At 39.1% G+C, this 17,769-nt stretch overlaps 3 protein-coding genes across 4 annotated transcripts in view; 1 reads left to right on the top strand and 2 right to left on the bottom strand.

The window, feature by feature from the left end:
- The window catches only part of LOC146464102 (MAM and LDL-receptor class A domain-containing protein 2-like), a 140,985-nt gene extending 137,672 nt beyond the window's left edge, over positions 1 to 3,313 (top strand). For both annotated transcript variants that reach the window (XM_085130168.1, XM_085130169.1), the window contains 4 exons: positions 585 to 647; positions 1,154 to 1,244; positions 2,010 to 2,069; positions 2,400 to 3,313. In XM_085130168.1, coding sequence (XP_084986294.1) covers positions 585 to 647; positions 1,154 to 1,244; positions 2,010 to 2,069; positions 2,400 to 2,480 — 295 coding nt within the window. In that variant the 3' untranslated portion in view covers positions 2,481 to 3,313. The remainder of the gene's footprint in view (positions 1 to 584; positions 648 to 1,153; positions 1,245 to 2,009; positions 2,070 to 2,399) is intronic.
- A 1,328-nt stretch (positions 3,314 to 4,641) lies between these two features.
- Positions 4,642 to 11,742, bottom strand: LOC146464106 (uncharacterized). The gene is made up of 3 exons (XM_085130217.1): positions 11,183 to 11,742; positions 6,685 to 6,925; positions 4,642 to 5,402 (listed from the first exon to the last, which is right to left on the bottom strand). Exons 1-3 carry the CDS (start codon positions 11,501 to 11,503, stop codon positions 5,167 to 5,169), a joined length of 798 nt encoding a protein of 265 aa, XP_084986343.1. The 5' UTR covers positions 11,504 to 11,742; the 3' UTR covers positions 4,642 to 5,166.
- A 1,943-nt stretch (positions 11,743 to 13,685) lies between these two features.
- On the bottom strand, positions 13,686 to 17,059 carry LOC146464107 (uncharacterized). The gene is made up of 3 exons (XM_085130219.1): positions 16,941 to 17,059; positions 15,891 to 16,181; positions 13,686 to 14,570 (listed from the first exon to the last, which is right to left on the bottom strand). The coding sequence occupies exons 1-3, from the start codon at positions 17,014 to 17,016 to the stop codon at positions 14,281 to 14,283; spliced, it is 657 nt and encodes a 218-aa protein (XP_084986345.1). The 5' UTR covers positions 17,017 to 17,059; the 3' UTR covers positions 13,686 to 14,280.
- Positions 17,060 to 17,769: the final 710 nt, after the last annotated feature.

Here is a 17,769-nt window from a genome sequence, read left to right on the forward strand (position 1 = left end):
TCTTTCAAACTAATTCTGGCAAATGTAAAGCGTCTGTGTTCTTAAGGATGTGTTAGCCCCCCCCCCCCCCCCCCCCCTGACCATAGGTAACAGCCTCGTCGCTGAATGGGCCACCTTGCCTACTGTAATAATTACTAAACACCAGGCATAGCTTACGTTTTACATCACTGAGCTTTGTACTTCAAGCCCCAGTATCAACCTGCTTATTCTCGTCACCGTGCTCCATCTGTTAGTTATGGTATTTGTGGGGAGAATTTGTTTAAAAATCAAGTCATTGTAACTTTGCTGGTTGTTGTAGTAAAACAAATGGTGCTTGGTTGTTGTTGTTGTTGTTGTTGTTGTTGAATTCACTACAGTGGAACCTCGATTTTACGATATGGCAAGGAGACAGCAAAATCATATCGTTAAATCGGGATATCGTTGTAAACGAACTCCCGACTTATAAATAATTGTTCCCGGGACACAGAATGTGGATCCTTAAATCGAGAATATCGTTAGATCGAGGATCGTAAAATCGGGGCTTCACTGTATCTTTATAATCGTATTTTGTTGTGAAATTAACAGAGATTTTATGTAATTTGCAGGAAGAAGCTTACACTGTTCTCTGTGTTTTATGACCCTACAAATAAAGACTCATCCCAAATAAGGTAATGCACGTGCTGTGAGGTAGCATGATTGATTATGTTCGTGACCATAAGTACAAGAAATGGACGCTTGTTAGTGTTCTCCTAATCTTAAACGGGGATGTTGTAGGGTTTTTCTAAAATAACATTTCAATGAGATAGTCAATTTAAATTTCTAAAAGTCTGAAAGATTTGTGCGACCTTGGTCTACACACTTGGATTGCGAGAAAATTTCAAGAGATAATGGAGGAAAAAGGTTACGTTGAATCTTGACTTAGGATGGCAGAGCAAAGCTTTCCGAACGAAGCGTTTAATACGGCTTGATTGAACCCAACTTTCCTTTATCTGTAGTGCCTGTGTAAAGCCTGTGCCCGATTTATGTATTTGCTGTTTTTGAAAGCTAAGCTCAATGTCAAATTCCCCTTGTAATTCGAGCTACAGAAGGGCAAGAGTGGTCGCAAAAACGGCTTGTTTACCGGTTTGTTAGGATTAAAAATGTTTGTGAAAGAACCTTATCTTTTGAACTACAGGAAAGGAGGCAAAGGCGGAGAAATTGAAATGGCTGAAGGTGTTGGGAATCCTGTGTACGATTCATTCAACGAGGGACAACCGCTGGAAGATGTAAGTAGTTAATTCTCAAACATGGACATGTAAACAGGAAATGCGTTGTCGTGTTTGCGTAGCCTGAAGCAAATAAAATAAGGAGTTAAGAAGAATTTGACAGGTTGTGTGGAGCAAAGCCCAAGCCATTGGATGTACACCGCATGCGCAGCTTTCCGCTCACTTAGAAAATGACGTGCACCGTATTACCGTGTGAAAATACTTGTGCCTACAGTTTTATGATCACCTTGTTTGCATTAAAATTTGCTTTAGCAAAAACTTAGTCCTTGTTAAGGCCGATTTAGACGGTACGGCTTTGTTGTATGCGACAAGTTGACGACAAGCGTACGATATGAATTGTTTGGTGTAAATCGAACTTACAACTTCTCGTGCACGGCAACGTTGAATGACGAGAGTTGTCTACGATTTTTTATGACGCGAGCTGCGCGCTACAGAAATTGCATGCAAAAGATGTACCTTCCAAATCAACCTTTCAACATGCCAACAATGTTTTCACGTGACCTCAGTTTCGTATTCACCCTTCAACTTCTAATATCAAAGAATAAATTCTCCTGTCTGGTCCCAATACTTTTCTTACATTTCTGACTTGAAATTCACCTTGGGTGATCATATCCTTAATTCTCGTGACCTGAGGGGTTGTATAAGCATTGATATTGCAAGGAGAAATTTGATGCTGATCACTGTTAGGGCTTTAAAGGTTAATGTGAAGTAGTCTTTCTTGTCTTTAAAAGAGTGTAGTTTCTAACTTAACAATTGTTTTGTTAGTTCCACATGAGTGACGTTGATACCAACATGTTTGCGACAGACGATGCGTTCGGAATATCGGTAAGCCACAAATGAACTGTTTTTATTTGTTTGGATAATTCTAACGTGAATTCCAAGTCTCTTGCCGTGGACAGATACTATAAACAAATTTTTGGCTTTATGGGCAGAGTTGATAATTTGGCCGACGTAAAGAGATTTGATTCGAGTGCTGACGCTTCGAGCGTTAGCCTTTCGTCAGCGCTTATGTCCAAAAATGCACCTGACCCCGAATTTCTCTACGCTTAATACTGTACATTGACACTTAAATAAAGTGATTTCGTTCCAGGCCGTTTGTGTGTTTTGTCTGCTCAAATTGATTTTTTTTTTTTTATTGTTTTTGTGTCTCTGCAGTCTGAGAAGGGTGGAGCAACATCCATGGCCAACCCACTTTACCAGGATCCTTATCTAGAAGAGGACTTGAACAAGTATTGAACGCAGCAAAACAACAACTGATAAACCCTCTTATCGCTGGAAAAAAAAAGCTTGCTTTGCTTTTAATTGATCAATTTATGATGGAATATTTTTTAGTTTGCAATGAGCTGATTTCATTTTAACAAAAACCCTTCTGTAGTTTTGTAGTTAGATTTTTAAAGTTGTGCAAAGTCTGTTGTGTATGTTTAAGAACTTATTCAAACTTAGGTACGCAAGAAAATGATTTTTAACAGCAAGGAACAAGTGACTATACAAGAGTTTATTAAGCACAGTTTTAAATGGACTGGTTTTGGCGAACTACATAACCACTGAAGTTTCTATTTTCGGAACATTTTATCAGACATTTTAAATCTCCATTCTCGCCAGTGTAACCCTTTGACGTGCAGACCTAAAGCATGTTAGTCTGTATATCAAACGAAAGCTCTTCAGAAGTATTTTTGTAACGTAGTTTTTTTGCTCAGTAGTTCATAAACTATCTTCTAAGTTTTGTGCTTTTGCTAGTAGAAAAGTTAAAATTCTAAACGAATTCTGCGTTTTTAAGAAACAAATTGTGAAGAGGTATCGAGCTTTATCAATATTCTTAGCATAGATCACAAATGACTGTACTGTCTGTACAGTCAAGAGAAGCAGTTTTCGTTGCTTTTGTTGCTGCTTGCTTTTTATTTTTGTGATAGCTTGTATACTGCTTCAAATTACTTTGGAAAATAATGGCTCAATTTTCAAATACAAAGAATCGATTTGACTGGATCTTTCCAGATTCATATAATTTTCATTGTGGTAAATATAACGTTCTTTCTGAAAGTGTTTTAGTTGACAATAAACTGTTATTTTTATGTAGTTGTATGCTGTCTATATACTGAGCGAATGACGTGGAATATATGAAAATTGATTTTAAAAACTGCGGATCAAGGCTAAAAAGATGAATGGCAATCACAGTTATGAAATCCTCAGCTTCAAAAAAAAAAAAAACAAGCCTGGAAAAAATTCAAACTGAAATGGGATTGGAAACCCATTGCGATACCAAGGTGAAGACGAGTATATGACGTGAAAAATACGAAAAAAAAAATACGGTAAAATCCCACGAATAAGAACCTAGCGGATTAAGAACCTATTGCCCGAAATTTGCCATTAAAACACCCATTTAAGCCAGAGATTTGCAAAAGGTTTTTCTTTGCTAGGAAGTAATAATCAGAGAATGAGAAATAGATCACCACGCTGATATTTTTGAGGACCTGCATCATTCACCTGTAATTGTACCTGATTTTTATTGAGTGCAGACATCTTGGTCGTGAAACAAACTTGGTTCTAAAAAGTGATATTTACTGCTGTTTTTAGTGGTATTTCACGAGTTCAGTGTCTGAAATATGGTAACTTTTATACCACATCTATGTTATCCATCTGTATTTAAAATTCCATAGTCTGCATCACCCTTTGAAAAAATAAGAACCTAAACAGGCTTATTTCGTCTTACGCATCAAATTGAAAGAACCTATTCGGCCTGACCTGCAAAATTGTAGGTTATTATACGCTGGATTTTACTGTATAGTGCCGAAAAGAAAGCCCTCCTCTTAGATACAGTCTACAGCCACGCAAAACCCTTCAAATTTCTAAACATGCACCGTTTTGAGTCACAAGAACGACAACAACAGCTCTTCATCGTTTATGTGAACGTTTGGGTTCCCTTGTATTTCACTAGAAAACAACCAAGCCCCCAGTTTGTGTGGGTGTCCTCTGTTTGCCGTCGTGGCTGATGCGTACGTACGACATTCTGCCACCTTCAAAAATCAGTGTTCTTAGAGAGACCAACTTCAATATCGCACTGTCTGCACAGAAGACGTTTGGTCATAGCAGGCGCATGAGAAAATATAGGGCGCCCGAGGGAGGGAGACACGCGAGGGAAAAGGAGCTCCTTTTTTCGCACCCTTTCTATTTTTCACGCGCCTGCGTGCAGTTTGGTCAATACACGGTTTGTTATATGGCTTCTATTTTTAGAACCTTCACCTAAAGTATTTTCAGGTGACTGGCGCTTCCCGCCTAGAACTTTATATCACCCTGATCTTTCAAGGAGTGTAAGAATACTTTTTTCTTTTCCTGGTAGAAAACATGTTTTTAAGGGCAACTTTCACACGGACTTTGTCCGAAACAGACGCACTAATAGTAGTACACAACGATATCATAGTGCAACTGTTTAATGTGAGTATATGCACCGGTATATTTGTTGAACATAGCCTGCGAGCAAACTCTCGGGGAAGAGGAGGCTCGCAGGCTATGTTGAACAGAGCGGTTTTTAATTCACTGTCGTAAAACCGAACCAAAACAATTACCCTGACCAACCACGACAGACGTATAACAGGACAATAAACCAATCAGAGTTCAAAGTAACGTACGATCATACCCTCTCTCCCTACATCGATCTAAAAAAAAAAAACAAAAGAAATAAGGCTGATAGCAGATTAAGTTCGAAGCAAATACATGTAGCCGGCGAGAAAACGAGGGCGAAAAAGTCACGAGAGTTTGTGGTTTTGCTTCTCATATGGTTGAGAAAGTGGCGCGAATTAATTTTTACTAACCAATCACAGAGCTTACCAAAGCTGTGCAAAGTCAAAGCAAACGCGAATTGCTTTCGACCCTCGATTGAAAACGTTCTACATATGTAATCAGAGTCCAGGGTTGTATTGTTCAGTTTCTACACATTCTCGTACTTGTCTCCCTTCTTTTTTCCGAGGCCAACAAGAGCTTTAATTCTCTCCTTGGCGGGCTTGTATTCCTCTTTAGAGAAATGCCTTCGCAGTAGAGGGTCTGACAGCATGAAAAAGTCGTCCACGGCACGCATGATCAACAGCAAAGCCCTAATGTACGCATCGGGAGGGGCATTGTCCACAGCCACTTGGCGAATTTCCTTTACCAAGGCAGCTTCAGGCTCTGAAAAAGCAGATTGACTCGGTTAATACAGAAGGTGCAGAACAATTGCATACATGATTTACAGTGGGGCAAATTCCATCAAGAGTGACCCATGATTCTTGTTAAGACTCTCTTTACATCAGCCCCACTCTATCCCCTAAAAACAAAAATGAGCCCACACACATGGTCAGCAGTCTATGACTTAGAGCCTCTCTCTCATATTTAGCCTTGGAGTGAACAGATTCATTTATAGAACTACTTTTCCCGCGAAAAGGTATGACATATGGGAATTAATTTTGATCATCATTTCTCTTTGATTGGGTATTTAAGCTGTGGGCGAGGTCCCCTGAGACCCATTCTAAAAATAAATCTACTCAAGAAAGGGTGACTGAAGGGATTAACACGGACAAAGTCTCCTAGTCTTGGGCCGCTGACAAGGTTTATCAGATTAAATGTCGCTGGCCATCAAAAGGGATGGCACGATACATGTAGCATTCGCCTCACACCAAGGTTTTAGCCAGCTGTCTCAAGATGTCCTATAATGTATATGCCTACTTTTTTTTGACAGAAAAAAGAATAATTATGATCTCAGAGATTTCAAAAGGGCCAACCAGACTATAATTTCACTGCAAAACTATGTTTTAGTCTGGTCAACTGCAAAAATGCAATACAGTGTCACAACATTTCCAAGATCTTTGCATTGTCTTGATTGATTGAAACAAAATGGACACAGTACATGGTTGAAAAAGACATGCCTGCTTGTCATGCATGTTAGTCACTCATATGGCTGGAGAACATAAATCCAGCATGACAGATCGCCTTGACAAAAGATGCAAGTTTCCTCAAGAAAAATTTAATGAATGCCTCCAGGGAGGGGTGGGGGGAGTAGGGGATGCTACTCATCATAGTGCAAGATACAGGAAGCCTCCGCCCAAAGGAGGCATTATTTTCAGGCTGGAGGTAAATAAAAGGAGCTCAAGTATAGAAAAGAGTAGGCAAATATTTTCATTTAAGTATCTCCAAGGGCCTTTCAAAAAGTTACACCTGAAGGTATAGAAAAGAGATGCAGTGTTTTTTATGGAAATATGTGAATTGGGTCACCTTTTCTGTCAAACTGGTATATAAAAGGTAAGGCTCTGGACCTCTGGACAGAGTGGCTCCCCGTTAAAATTTTGTTAAATATCCACCCCCCCCCCCCCCCCCCAGATAAGCCTTTAGATGCTATTCAAATGTATTCTCCAGCTGAATGGCCAAGAACTTGTCAGATTTCCCTAAGTGTAAACATTGCCTCTTTTCAGCTTACCTGGGTTCACAGTAGGAAACTTCTTTCCAAAAAACGTCTTCTTTGAGTCAAGAATTCCTAGTTCCACAAGACTAGCAAGGGTTTTGTAAGCACAGGTCTTTTCAGCCCTGAATTTGAAAATATCATTTTCCATGTAATGTTGAACCTCCTTTGGCTTGTCAAATGCCTTTTCATGGTGCTCCAAAATTTTGTTAAAAAGGGCATCATCTAAAAATGTTCCAGTTGGAGAATCATTCTTCACCTAGAAAGTTTATGGAAGCAAAAAACAAAGTACTAAGGCCTAGAGATTCGAGAGATCAAAAAAGTTCAACTATTAATTAATTAATTTACTGTATTTATTTATTTATTTTAACTTATTTATTCATTTACCTCACACAAGTCACAAAAAAATAAGGAACTTGAAAAACAAAATTAAAGGGAAAGTGAAGATGAAGCCTTAGGTGAAACCATAGGGCATTTTCTTATAGAAAAAGAGTTCCTCGCTACAATGCTAAATAAATGGAAAAATTGGTATAGAATATGTGAGGCATTTGAGACAATTACAAATGGACAAGTGATGTAGAGCTGAAACAATCACAAACGGACGAATAGATGGCAAAATAGACAGTTTAAAAAATTTCACGCAAGGTTAAACATGATGATAACTGCATTGTCTTTGTTCGACAATTTGTACGACTGGTTTACATGTACATGTCAGCCTATGTGCAGGCAGGGATTGAAATAAGGGACACTGACAGTCAGAATAAGGACTTGAATGGACAAATTCTTGCAAAGCTGGTCAATTTGTGCAGCCAAATAGTCCACTTTACAGTTATGTGCTTAGTACTAACCTAGTGTTTAACCGTTTAAGCCCTGCCAGTGATCAGCATCACATTTTCCTTGCAATTTCAATGATTATTCAACCCCTGAGGTCACGAGAATTGAGGATATGATCACCCACGGCAAATTTTCTTGATAGTTTAATAACTTCTCCCCAGTACCAGGGCTGTCAAATCTCCCGGATAATCCGGGCAATCCAGATTTTGAACGTTATAATCTCCCTGTCTCCAGATTTATGTCTGTAATCTCCAGATTTTGAACTGTATCTCGCGGTCTCCATATTGATGTCTGTAATCTCCCTGATAATTACCGAAGTTTGCTATTTGTGGTAGACTCGACTTTCCGAGAATAAAATCTGAAATGTTTGGCGTAAATTGTTTCAGCTACTGTTGTATAGACTGCAAAGACTAATGTCCCCCCCACCCCCCACTGAAGCTGTGAATTTAGCCTTGATGGCACGGCACTGTAAGGCGCTTTGTTGTTGCTGGCTGGGAAGTCATATTCTCCATATTTGAAGACGTGGGAGGTTGACAGCCCTGCAGTACTAGTACTTTCACAAGAAAAGTATGGGGACAAGATAGGAGAAATTGTTCTTTGATATTAGAGGTTAAAGGGTTAAATGGAAGCAAGGCTGGAGTTGACTTTGTCTCAATACAAACCTCAGCACTTTTGATATACAAATGAAAATTACTTACCATAAGAACAATGTGATCTCTATATGGAAAAAAGTGCTCAAGGTTTCAATCAAAACAGGGTAAACTGCAGCCTTTGTACGTGTGACTTCCACACAAAGGCCAGGTCAACAAACACACAACTGTAGGTTACTCTGGGCTATTCAAATGCTTCCAAATAAAGTAGAAACAAATTGAGATAATCTCATTTTCATTTTTTTTTTAGTCTAAAACATGATTCCTTAGAGTCTGCAAAACAGCTTCATCAAAGCTTTTTACAGGTGTAAACATCCATGCCAAAATGCAGCCACAGTCTGCAAATTATATGCTACACTACTCAGTTTGCACAGCAGGGAAACAAATTTCCCACTTTTTTCCTGGAAAAGTACTACAAAAATACCTTCTCACGAAAAAGTACTCATTCTATCTAATCGCCTTTATCTACTATTACATTTTCAGTGTTTGGTCCCCTTTGTTACCTTAGTGGCATGGATGTCAACAGTTCATTTGAAAATATTATAAAAAGATTGTACAAAATCACCACTGGACCTCAATACTTTTTAAATCTCACTCACTAGTCATGATCTCTCATTTTGCATCTTTAAATTCCCATAGCTATTTTCCCATTCCTCATTTCCCTGCATTCCTTGTTTTGGTAACATTCCAAGCCTAGTGCAGACGCATACATAAAGATATTTAACAATTATTCCACGAGCGCACATTGGATATGAGATGATAGATAGCCAACGAGGTACTTTGCGAGTGGATAATAATTGTTTTCTTAAAAAGGACCAAGAATATTGCTAGATCTTACTGATTTTGCTTTGCAACAACAACCAGAAGATAATTTAATGATCTCTATATCTTGGCAATGGTATAATGGCTCTTTTGCCATGGCAACTAAGCCAATCAAAGCCCTTAAGCCTTGCACTATACAATGATCCAGTTTTTCATAACTATATATGTATTTGATTGCCTTTGGCAAGTTTTAACTATAGACCACTAAAAAGACAATTATAAGCTCAGTTTTGTCCCAAGAAATTTTTAATTGCGATCCGTTTGGGAAGAAATTTATTATGTAAATTAATTTCATCTTGTAGCAAAAACTCTTGAATTATAGAGTATATATATATTGTGTTCACTGTTACAGTCATGGGATAATATAATTAAGTTGCTTTTTATAAGCTTTGGGGTAGAAAAAGAGCCCCTCATCACCATCACTCTAGTCTCCTACGCAGCCGTTCTTAGTGTCATCACGCAACGCTCCTTCCCACAAATGGCCGCTGTATACCGAACCACATTCCTTTCCCTTTGCGTTTGCGGTCTTAAACGAACAAACCAATCACGTATCACAAATTTACAATGGAGATACATGTCAGCTCTAAGAACATAATACTTGTCTTTCAATCACAAAGCAACTGAGCTGAAAACAACTGCAAGAGGCCAATTAAGCTCTCGAAATCCAGAGACAACATTGATCAACTTTGTAAAGACGTGGATCTGTTAGACTCTCATGCACGTGATAAACAAACATCCTGCAATCTCATTGCAGAAAAGCATGAAATCACGAGTTACAAAATCCACAGATCCCATGTCTGCATAGATAGCATTTATTTAGCGCTGCGTGATATATCTTGCAGTTGATCCGAGCCAGTGAACCTAAACACATGCCACAGACTCTAGGATACCCAATGGCATATGAAAAACTTCTCCTAACGGCTCAGAATGATCATTAAGAAAACCTCCATTCAGTATATTTGAGTTTTTCCCTTCATGATTAAGATTAACATCATTAAGCAGGGCCAAAGGTACTGTTGAAGGCTTTATTACAAATGTATTTGCGATCTGCAGGAGTCGCGTTGGCCCGTCAACACTTTTTAACACGCCATTTTGTTTTTTTTGTCAGTATAAACTAGGCTGTGATTGGACGAGACACCGAACTGAAAACTTGGCACGAGGAGCTTCCAGAAAATGGAAGCTTGAATCTGATTGGTTAATTATCGGGAAAGGAAATGTGGTTCAGTTTACAGCAGCCATTTGTGGGGAGGAGCGTTGCGTGACGACACTAAGAAAGGCTGTGTAGGAGACTACCATCGCTCTTGAGATAGAAAATTTTAAAATTCACCTTCCATAAAATTATATTCACCTAAAGAAACTTGTTGTCATCAAATATGGTTATATGCAAATTCAGTGCTGATCGACTTATTTGACAAAGCAGCAGACTTTGCTACCTTTCTTTTAACTTAAATGACAGTTTCATCTGTTTCATTCAGTGTTACATTTTGAATGGCAAACCAGTTGGCAGAATTAAAAGTTGTAATTATCTTCCCTATATGAAATAAATTATACATGTATAAGCTTATGCAAATTTAACAAATACTGTAGGTTAATTGCAAGAATCTGTGGCAGCTCCCTTTCCTTCTTTTCCGGGTGATGGCATGAAATTTCCATCCCAGTGTCAGTGTTATTTAATAAAAACAGATTCTCATTTTTGGGGGAAATTGGTTCGAATAGATAAGTTACCTTAGACATTAATTATGCATGCACCCCCCTTACATAAAGAACGAGCATGAATAGAGTTTGAGTCGCAAAATGTATGACATAATCTTGCCACTTTGGCGGATACAAACTCGTGATTGTGAAAGAATGATAAAACTACGATATTTTTTAAATGATTAAGCCTACTAGGATACTTAAAATTCAACACCAACCCCGTTAACTCGAATCCCCGCTAAAACTCGAACTATTTTGGTTTCCCTCTGGAATTCGAGTTAGCGGCGTTCCACCTGCATGACAGTCATGAGAACCGAGCATAATTTCGATATTTTCATTTATCCTTGTTATTTTTTCCATGAATCGACCACCGACAGGCCATAAGGTAGGCAATTACCCATATCAATCCCTAGACCAATGGCCCTAATACTTAACCCTAACCCGGCCCACGGGTCGGCCCATACGAGTCGCTGCACCATTAACATGTTTATAAATCATAAAATAATCATCTTTACCTTCAACAGTGTGTTTTCGTATTTGATTCCCAGACATGATTTCGGGTCAATCTCAATCTCTACCTTGTCTAGCACTATCAAATCCACAACAGCAGCACACATAGCTCCTCCGGTTAGCTCCATTTTGCCGTCCACCTTGCCATCCTTAGAATCTTGCCACAACAAGCAGTAAGCTTGCGTAAGATTCAGTGACCGCTGAAGAATCTCCTTCTTGTCAAAGTGACTCGAGTTCACTATCTCCGCGACTGCTTGAGTCAGCTTGTCACAAATCATCTTCCCATAACCAGCTCCTGCAGCCCCTGCACCACCCGCCCCCGCCATATTGGTTGCGATCAGTCGGTTGTGAAAACCGAAAATAATTAATAAATTATCGGCTTGTGTTCATGTTGTTTGTCCCTTTTGGTTTTCTAATAAGCTCCAATAATGCATTTGCATACGATTTACATATACGGATAGCACTAAAGTCGTGTACTGAGCTGTTTTGAGTACGAGAGGATCTGAGCTATGCTGATTATATCGCTAGCACACAAAACAGCTCGACAGCTCATTACACTAAAGTGCAGAAGAAACGCGCGAACTACGCGCGGAAAACATAGGCCGACAATTTATTTCGTTTTCACAACTTTGTAGACGCGATGTGGTGTATCTAAAATTTCTGTTACTATAGTGATTCACTCGCTCAGCTGAGATGAGGCACAACCACGGTAATTTTTACCCCAGGCAGATCGCGTCAAGGTTTTGGTCGCGTTTCGTTTTCCCCTTCATCGTACTAGAAGGTCCCAATGTGTTAGCCGTAAAACGACAAAAAATGGAAAATTTTAACTGTTAGTCGTAAAAAAAAGTAAATCGAAAAAAAATCCTTTCCACAATGGCATTTTAGAGATTGTCGAGATCGCTTGTAGGACTTTTTGTGTCTTGTCCAGTAGCAAATTAAATTCGCGCCACTTTCTCGACCAATGAGAAACAAAACCAAAACCAATCGCGACTTGCTTGCCCGCGTTTTCCCGCGCTTGCATTGACGCCAGTGACATGTATTTGCTTTAAATTCTGTTTGGTTCAATGCGCTATTTACGTTTGTTGTGATTCGTCACAGTAATTACTTTGGCTTTGGTTTTACGACACTGAATTGAAAACCGCTCCAACTACCTGGATTAAACCCTCTACTCTCCATTTCCGTTTCTCTTCCCATTTCCGACTTTCTCCTTTTTTTCATGAAGTTGCCTCTGCGGAAGAGAGAGGAGGAGAATTCAAAGAGATGTGACCACACTCGATAGCATGCATGGTCTATTAGGGAAATTAGTGACAGTGGTTGCAGTCACATTGGAATCACATTAGAATCCCTAGGGAGCATTCACATCACAAAAAATTGATGGGTGGGACTGACGAGAAAAAAAGGGGGGGGTGTCTCAAAATATTGAGGTGTCAAAAGGGGGAATTTGAAAAATAAAACCGATATTTGGTAGCAAAGTATGATGGGGGACTAATCTTCGAGAACAGATAGAGATATATAAATAGAGGTTTCAGGATAATGAAGCTTTACTGCAACCAGTAGAGGAAACATCAGAATGAAGTTTTTATGTCAAAAGCAGGAGAGGAGAAAGCAACCTTCCACGGAAGAAGACAAAACACTGTAATGAACACAAATAAAAGAATATATCTTGATTTGTGGTTATTTTCAAGAATTTGAAAAGAGAAAGGAATGAACTTCTTCCTCAGTTTTTGGACCGTATTCACGACATTGGGACCAGAAAACGTTCAACTTATTGCTCCATTTTTGGCCATTTTCACGAATTTGAGATCTGAAAGGAATCAACGTTTTCCTCGATGTTTGGCAATTTTCAAGTAATTTAGGTCAACAAGGAATGAACCTATTTCCGATCTTTAGCTATTTTCACTAATTTTGAAACGAAACAGGAGTGAACTTATTGCTTGATTTAACGCCATTTTCAAGATATTTAGACTAGAAAAAATTGACTTATTGCTCGATATTTGGCCATTTTCATGAGTTTGTGAGCAGGGTCGTGAGCAGGCAGGACAAAACTCAATCATCGATGTTTGCCTAAAGCTGCAGCCATCGGGGATGACTTGCATGTAAGAAAACGTCGAAGGTAACTGCTAACGTCAAACGTTAAGATCCCTCCTCGTTTCCGGGATCCTGTAAAAGAAGAGTCATTGGTTAAAATGTACAGGTCGGCTGACGTTAAGTTTATGGCACTCGCCCCAGACCACCACGAGACACCTGTCCTACTCGTGGCTTGCGACATCATTCACTCCCGTTGTCGTTCTTAGAAAATAAATTCGCTGCGGCTGAACATTCCCAGTTTAAAAATCAAGAAGAACCAACAATAAAATTTTGGCAAACATCATTCATTTCAGCAAGCATGAAAAGTAAACGACACTGATACCCATGTATTAAGTTGAAGCCTAGCATTTATTAAACTAGTAAAATAGTTAGTAACAGCCATTTGAAGACTGATAAGAACTATCAACTATATAAACTATTTATCATAATTCGATCAAATTGAGTATTGACATTTGGGTGATAATTCTTTTAACTCGTGACAGAGTGGACCAATTATATTATAGCATAATCCAATACAGGATTAAATGATAATTACTAGAATAAAAATAAAAGGAAAGCGAAAGAAAAGAGGTGCAACCTTCCTATTTCTCTTTACAATTGGGATTTTCCAAATAAGGTATTAAACGGTATATTGCATCATATACTTTCTAGAGCAAGGAGCCAATCACACTGCTGAAAACTGAAATATCTTGTGTTGAGCGTTATTACAATTAAGAATTATTCCACGAGCGCGGGTTGGATATGAGACGATAGATAGCTAACCAGGCACGTAGCGCATAGTGGGCTATAGTCCGTGTCTCATATCCAACAAACGTGAGTGAAATAATTATTTTAGCGAAAACATTCAAGAGGTATTGCTAGATCTTGCTAATTTCTCTTTACAAGAACGACCAGAAGACAATTTAATGGTCGCTTATTCTCGGGTATGGTATTATGGTTCATATACCATGGCCACTAGAGCCAATCGAATCCCTGGAGTTGTATTGTACAGTGATCCAGTTATTAATAATGATTGTTATTCAAGAGAATATACATGATTGGCCCACGGTCCGCCTTCACCGTCAGCCTTACAAGCGTCAGATTCTCTATACTTGTCAAAGGTCTGTGCCGCTGTAGCACTGGTCCGACAGTGGCCACCATTTTGAACTGCAAACATAGTGTATCCCTTTCTCAATGCGGCCACGGCGCACTTTGCAATGGCATTCTTGCGAGATCCAGACGATCCATCCAGAATAGTATCTGTTCCTTCCACAGTTGTGATTGCTCTATTGTGGTCGTCCTTGTAGCATCCAACAGACTTATAGCCTAAATAACAATCATCACAACACAAGATATGTTATAACACTAAGAACTATACACTTACATAATTTGACAAACAGTCCAGAGTAGAATTACACATTTCTAGCAAAGGTCACGGGCTGGAATCCCGTTGGAGTCTCAATTTTTCAAGCTTTCTTTTCGCAGCTGCTCAAGTTGCGTGCATAACTGCATATGAAGGATTTGCAACGCCACGGAATGGTTACCTTGAAGCAACATTCAGATATTCGATCGTGGTAGAATTGTTGAGTACCAATCGCAAATGAAACTTTTCTTTGGATTAAACCTGGGTCAGAGTATTTTTTCATGTAGACAATCTATCGGGGACCTTAGAGAAAGCTAGCATGTCAGCTGCTAGTGGGAAGCAAAATGCCAAACTGACTAAGGATGCGCCCATCAAGATTATAAATGATGCATGTTTTGCATCATGCATCGTAAATCTTTTTATGTAAATCACAAAATAAATTAATAAACTCACAGACTCACGAAAAACTTCTCCCGGATTAACTGTCACTCGCTTATGTTCCCAACTTTTCTGGCTGTATTGTAGTTCGTATGGGATTAAAAAAATTGATATTTTGGAAGGAAATCTCCCTAACATGCTGTATATTGAATTAGAATCTGGAAATGTGATTTTTTACAGTACCCGGGTACAAAAATTCGGATAAACTTAATGTTCATTTAAAATACTGGCACCGTAGGAAACAGTTCATTTTCTTTTTCTCCGGAGAATCTTTCGGATGTTTCCTGAGACGCATATCGAAGGAACCTTCGAGACTGGCTGGTTTTTTCAAAAGCTATTTCAGTCATTTTGCACGTTCGTTGGTTAGCTGTTTGTAACATCAGAGTTGATAAAGAAAGTATCACTTATAATCAAAACTTTGTCTAACATTTGCAAAAACTTTTCACGCCAGTGCGTAGGACTCCAGATTTTAGTTGTTTTTTTTTTAAGATGTGACTTTCACTTGTTGCGAACAAATATTTCATCCTATCAAAGGCAACGATTTAAATAAAACACGTACGTTGTGAAATTGTTAGCTAACTGATATACCTGTAACCCGCCTTGCTACGAAAAACAATTGGAAAGCTAGTAACCTGTTTTTAAACTTAAAAGTTTCAATCTTGATTAGATATTACAGGAGAGCCGGTTGTGGAATAACTTACACTAACGCATGGCCAATCTATTTTTACATTCAATAACATTACCCCGACCATACATTCCTCGACGAAGTTACCAGACAGAATTGGTTTGTACTATTGTGCGATGTCAGATACCAATAGTAGTCGTCATGATGAACTTGCACTTACCTTTAACTACATAAACCTGGTTGGCCCATGGCCCACCTTCGCCATCAGCCTTACAAGCTGTCGATTTTCCATGCTTGTCAAATGTCTGTACTGCTGTAGCACTGGACGCACACCACCCCCCATGTTGAACTGCAAATACGCGGAATCCTCGCGTTTTGGTGGCTTGGTAGCATTTTTCTTTAGCGTCTTGTCTTTGTCTGTAGGCCCCATCCAAAATGGGATCCTTTCCTTCTAATGTTGGTATGGCCCGATTCCCGTGGTCTTGGAAACAGCCGATGGTCTCGTGTGGGACTAAAAGATTATTTCAGAAAGAAAATCTCAACCTAGTTGCAGTCAACTTGAGTTTTCTTTGCAGGGCAGACAGTTGTTTGGACCTGTGACGTCTTGAATAGAGTGTGTGCACGGCGGCCATGTTGGAGGACTAAAACAATAGAAGATATTTGCATAAAAATAGAATATATTTCCCAAAGGAAAATCATTGTATTGTTCCGGTCCTACATCATGGCCGTCGTGCACACACTCTATACTGCACTATCGATTCTACCAAAACTAAATGCAAATGTTTCTTATTTAGATTTTGCATATACAACGCCTCCCGTGAGCCATTCAAAGCCCATTAGACCAGACAAAGAAAAGTTTTAGATGGATCTTTGTATAGGTTGGGATCAATAATGACCATATAAACAACTTAAAATCTACAAGCTGGAGATACAAGCTGGAGATGCAAGCTGGATTTTATTTGACCGATATCTTGGTTAAGCAGATTAAGTTAATCTTCATTAGGAGAAAGCAGGTCAAAGGAAAATGAATCATGATCTCTTGGGCAAGTAAAATTGATAATGACAGCAAATGACAGTAATGATAATGACAGTATTTAGGTAAGGAAACCGCGCCGCTAATAGACTACCCTGCTGGTTTCCCCACGAAAACGACACCTGAGTAACAACTGCAGAATGCAGATGTATCTTTCCCGGGGAGGCCTGTGGTGGAACCGCGAAACGGCGTATGAATACTTAGTCTACCAGTAGACAGTTGTTTTTCCTACTTTACCTGAGCAAACTCGTCCGTCTCCAATATGTCCCGGGTTGCACGTGCAGTTGTATGACCCTTCAGTGTTTATACACATTGCATCTGCGCTGCAGCTGTGTGCCCCAGTAGCACACTCGTCAGAATCTGTATATGACAAATGTTTTCTCTCGGGTTTGAGGAGTTCGACACGTGTAAAAAAAAAAAAAATTAAAAATAAAACTCGTCCAAATTGATGGACTAAAGTTTTTTTCTGTGGTAAAATACTTGCTTTTACTTTTAAAAATGCAGCCGGGACTGGGAGCTAATTTACCACAATATGACGTCACTTTACTAGATATTGGTGCCATGAGTGACTGTGTTGTGTTTTCTTTACAAAACGTTTCGAAATCTTCGCATTGAGCACCTTCGCATCTTCGCATTGAAGATGCTTTTGAGTCTTTCGAAAGCTCTGGCGAAAAAGAACACTCAGGGGAGAAAAGTAAATAAGTCGAGTCGTTCTGGGTCGTATCAAGCCGGAAATAACAAGACTAAATGAGGAATATTTGTGGTGTTTTGCATGCCATATCAAACCACGTTAATTTTCAACGATTGTTCATCTTCTGGAATGGGACCGATTTTGCGTTGAGTTCTTTTAGAATTTTGAGCCAAAGAAAGAACGCGAAAGAACTACCAAACGTGAAAATTAATTCGTCGGCTACTCAGGGTAGAGCAAGCCGAATGCACCTAATCGTCGAGTTCCTATTTAGAGCCAAGCCGGGACATATAAACTAAGATTAAACAGGAAGTACGACAATTTCCTATACGTGAAGTTGCGAGCAGAATTATTAATGAAATATAACTTTTAACTTTG

The sequence above is a fragment of the Pavona decussata genome, unplaced genomic scaffold, assembly GCF_977016875.1.
Source record: "Pavona decussata unplaced genomic scaffold, jaPavDecu1.1 SCAFFOLD_169, whole genome shotgun sequence".
In the NCBI taxonomy this organism is placed as follows: Eukaryota; Metazoa; Cnidaria; class Anthozoa; order Scleractinia; family Agariciidae; genus Pavona; species Pavona decussata.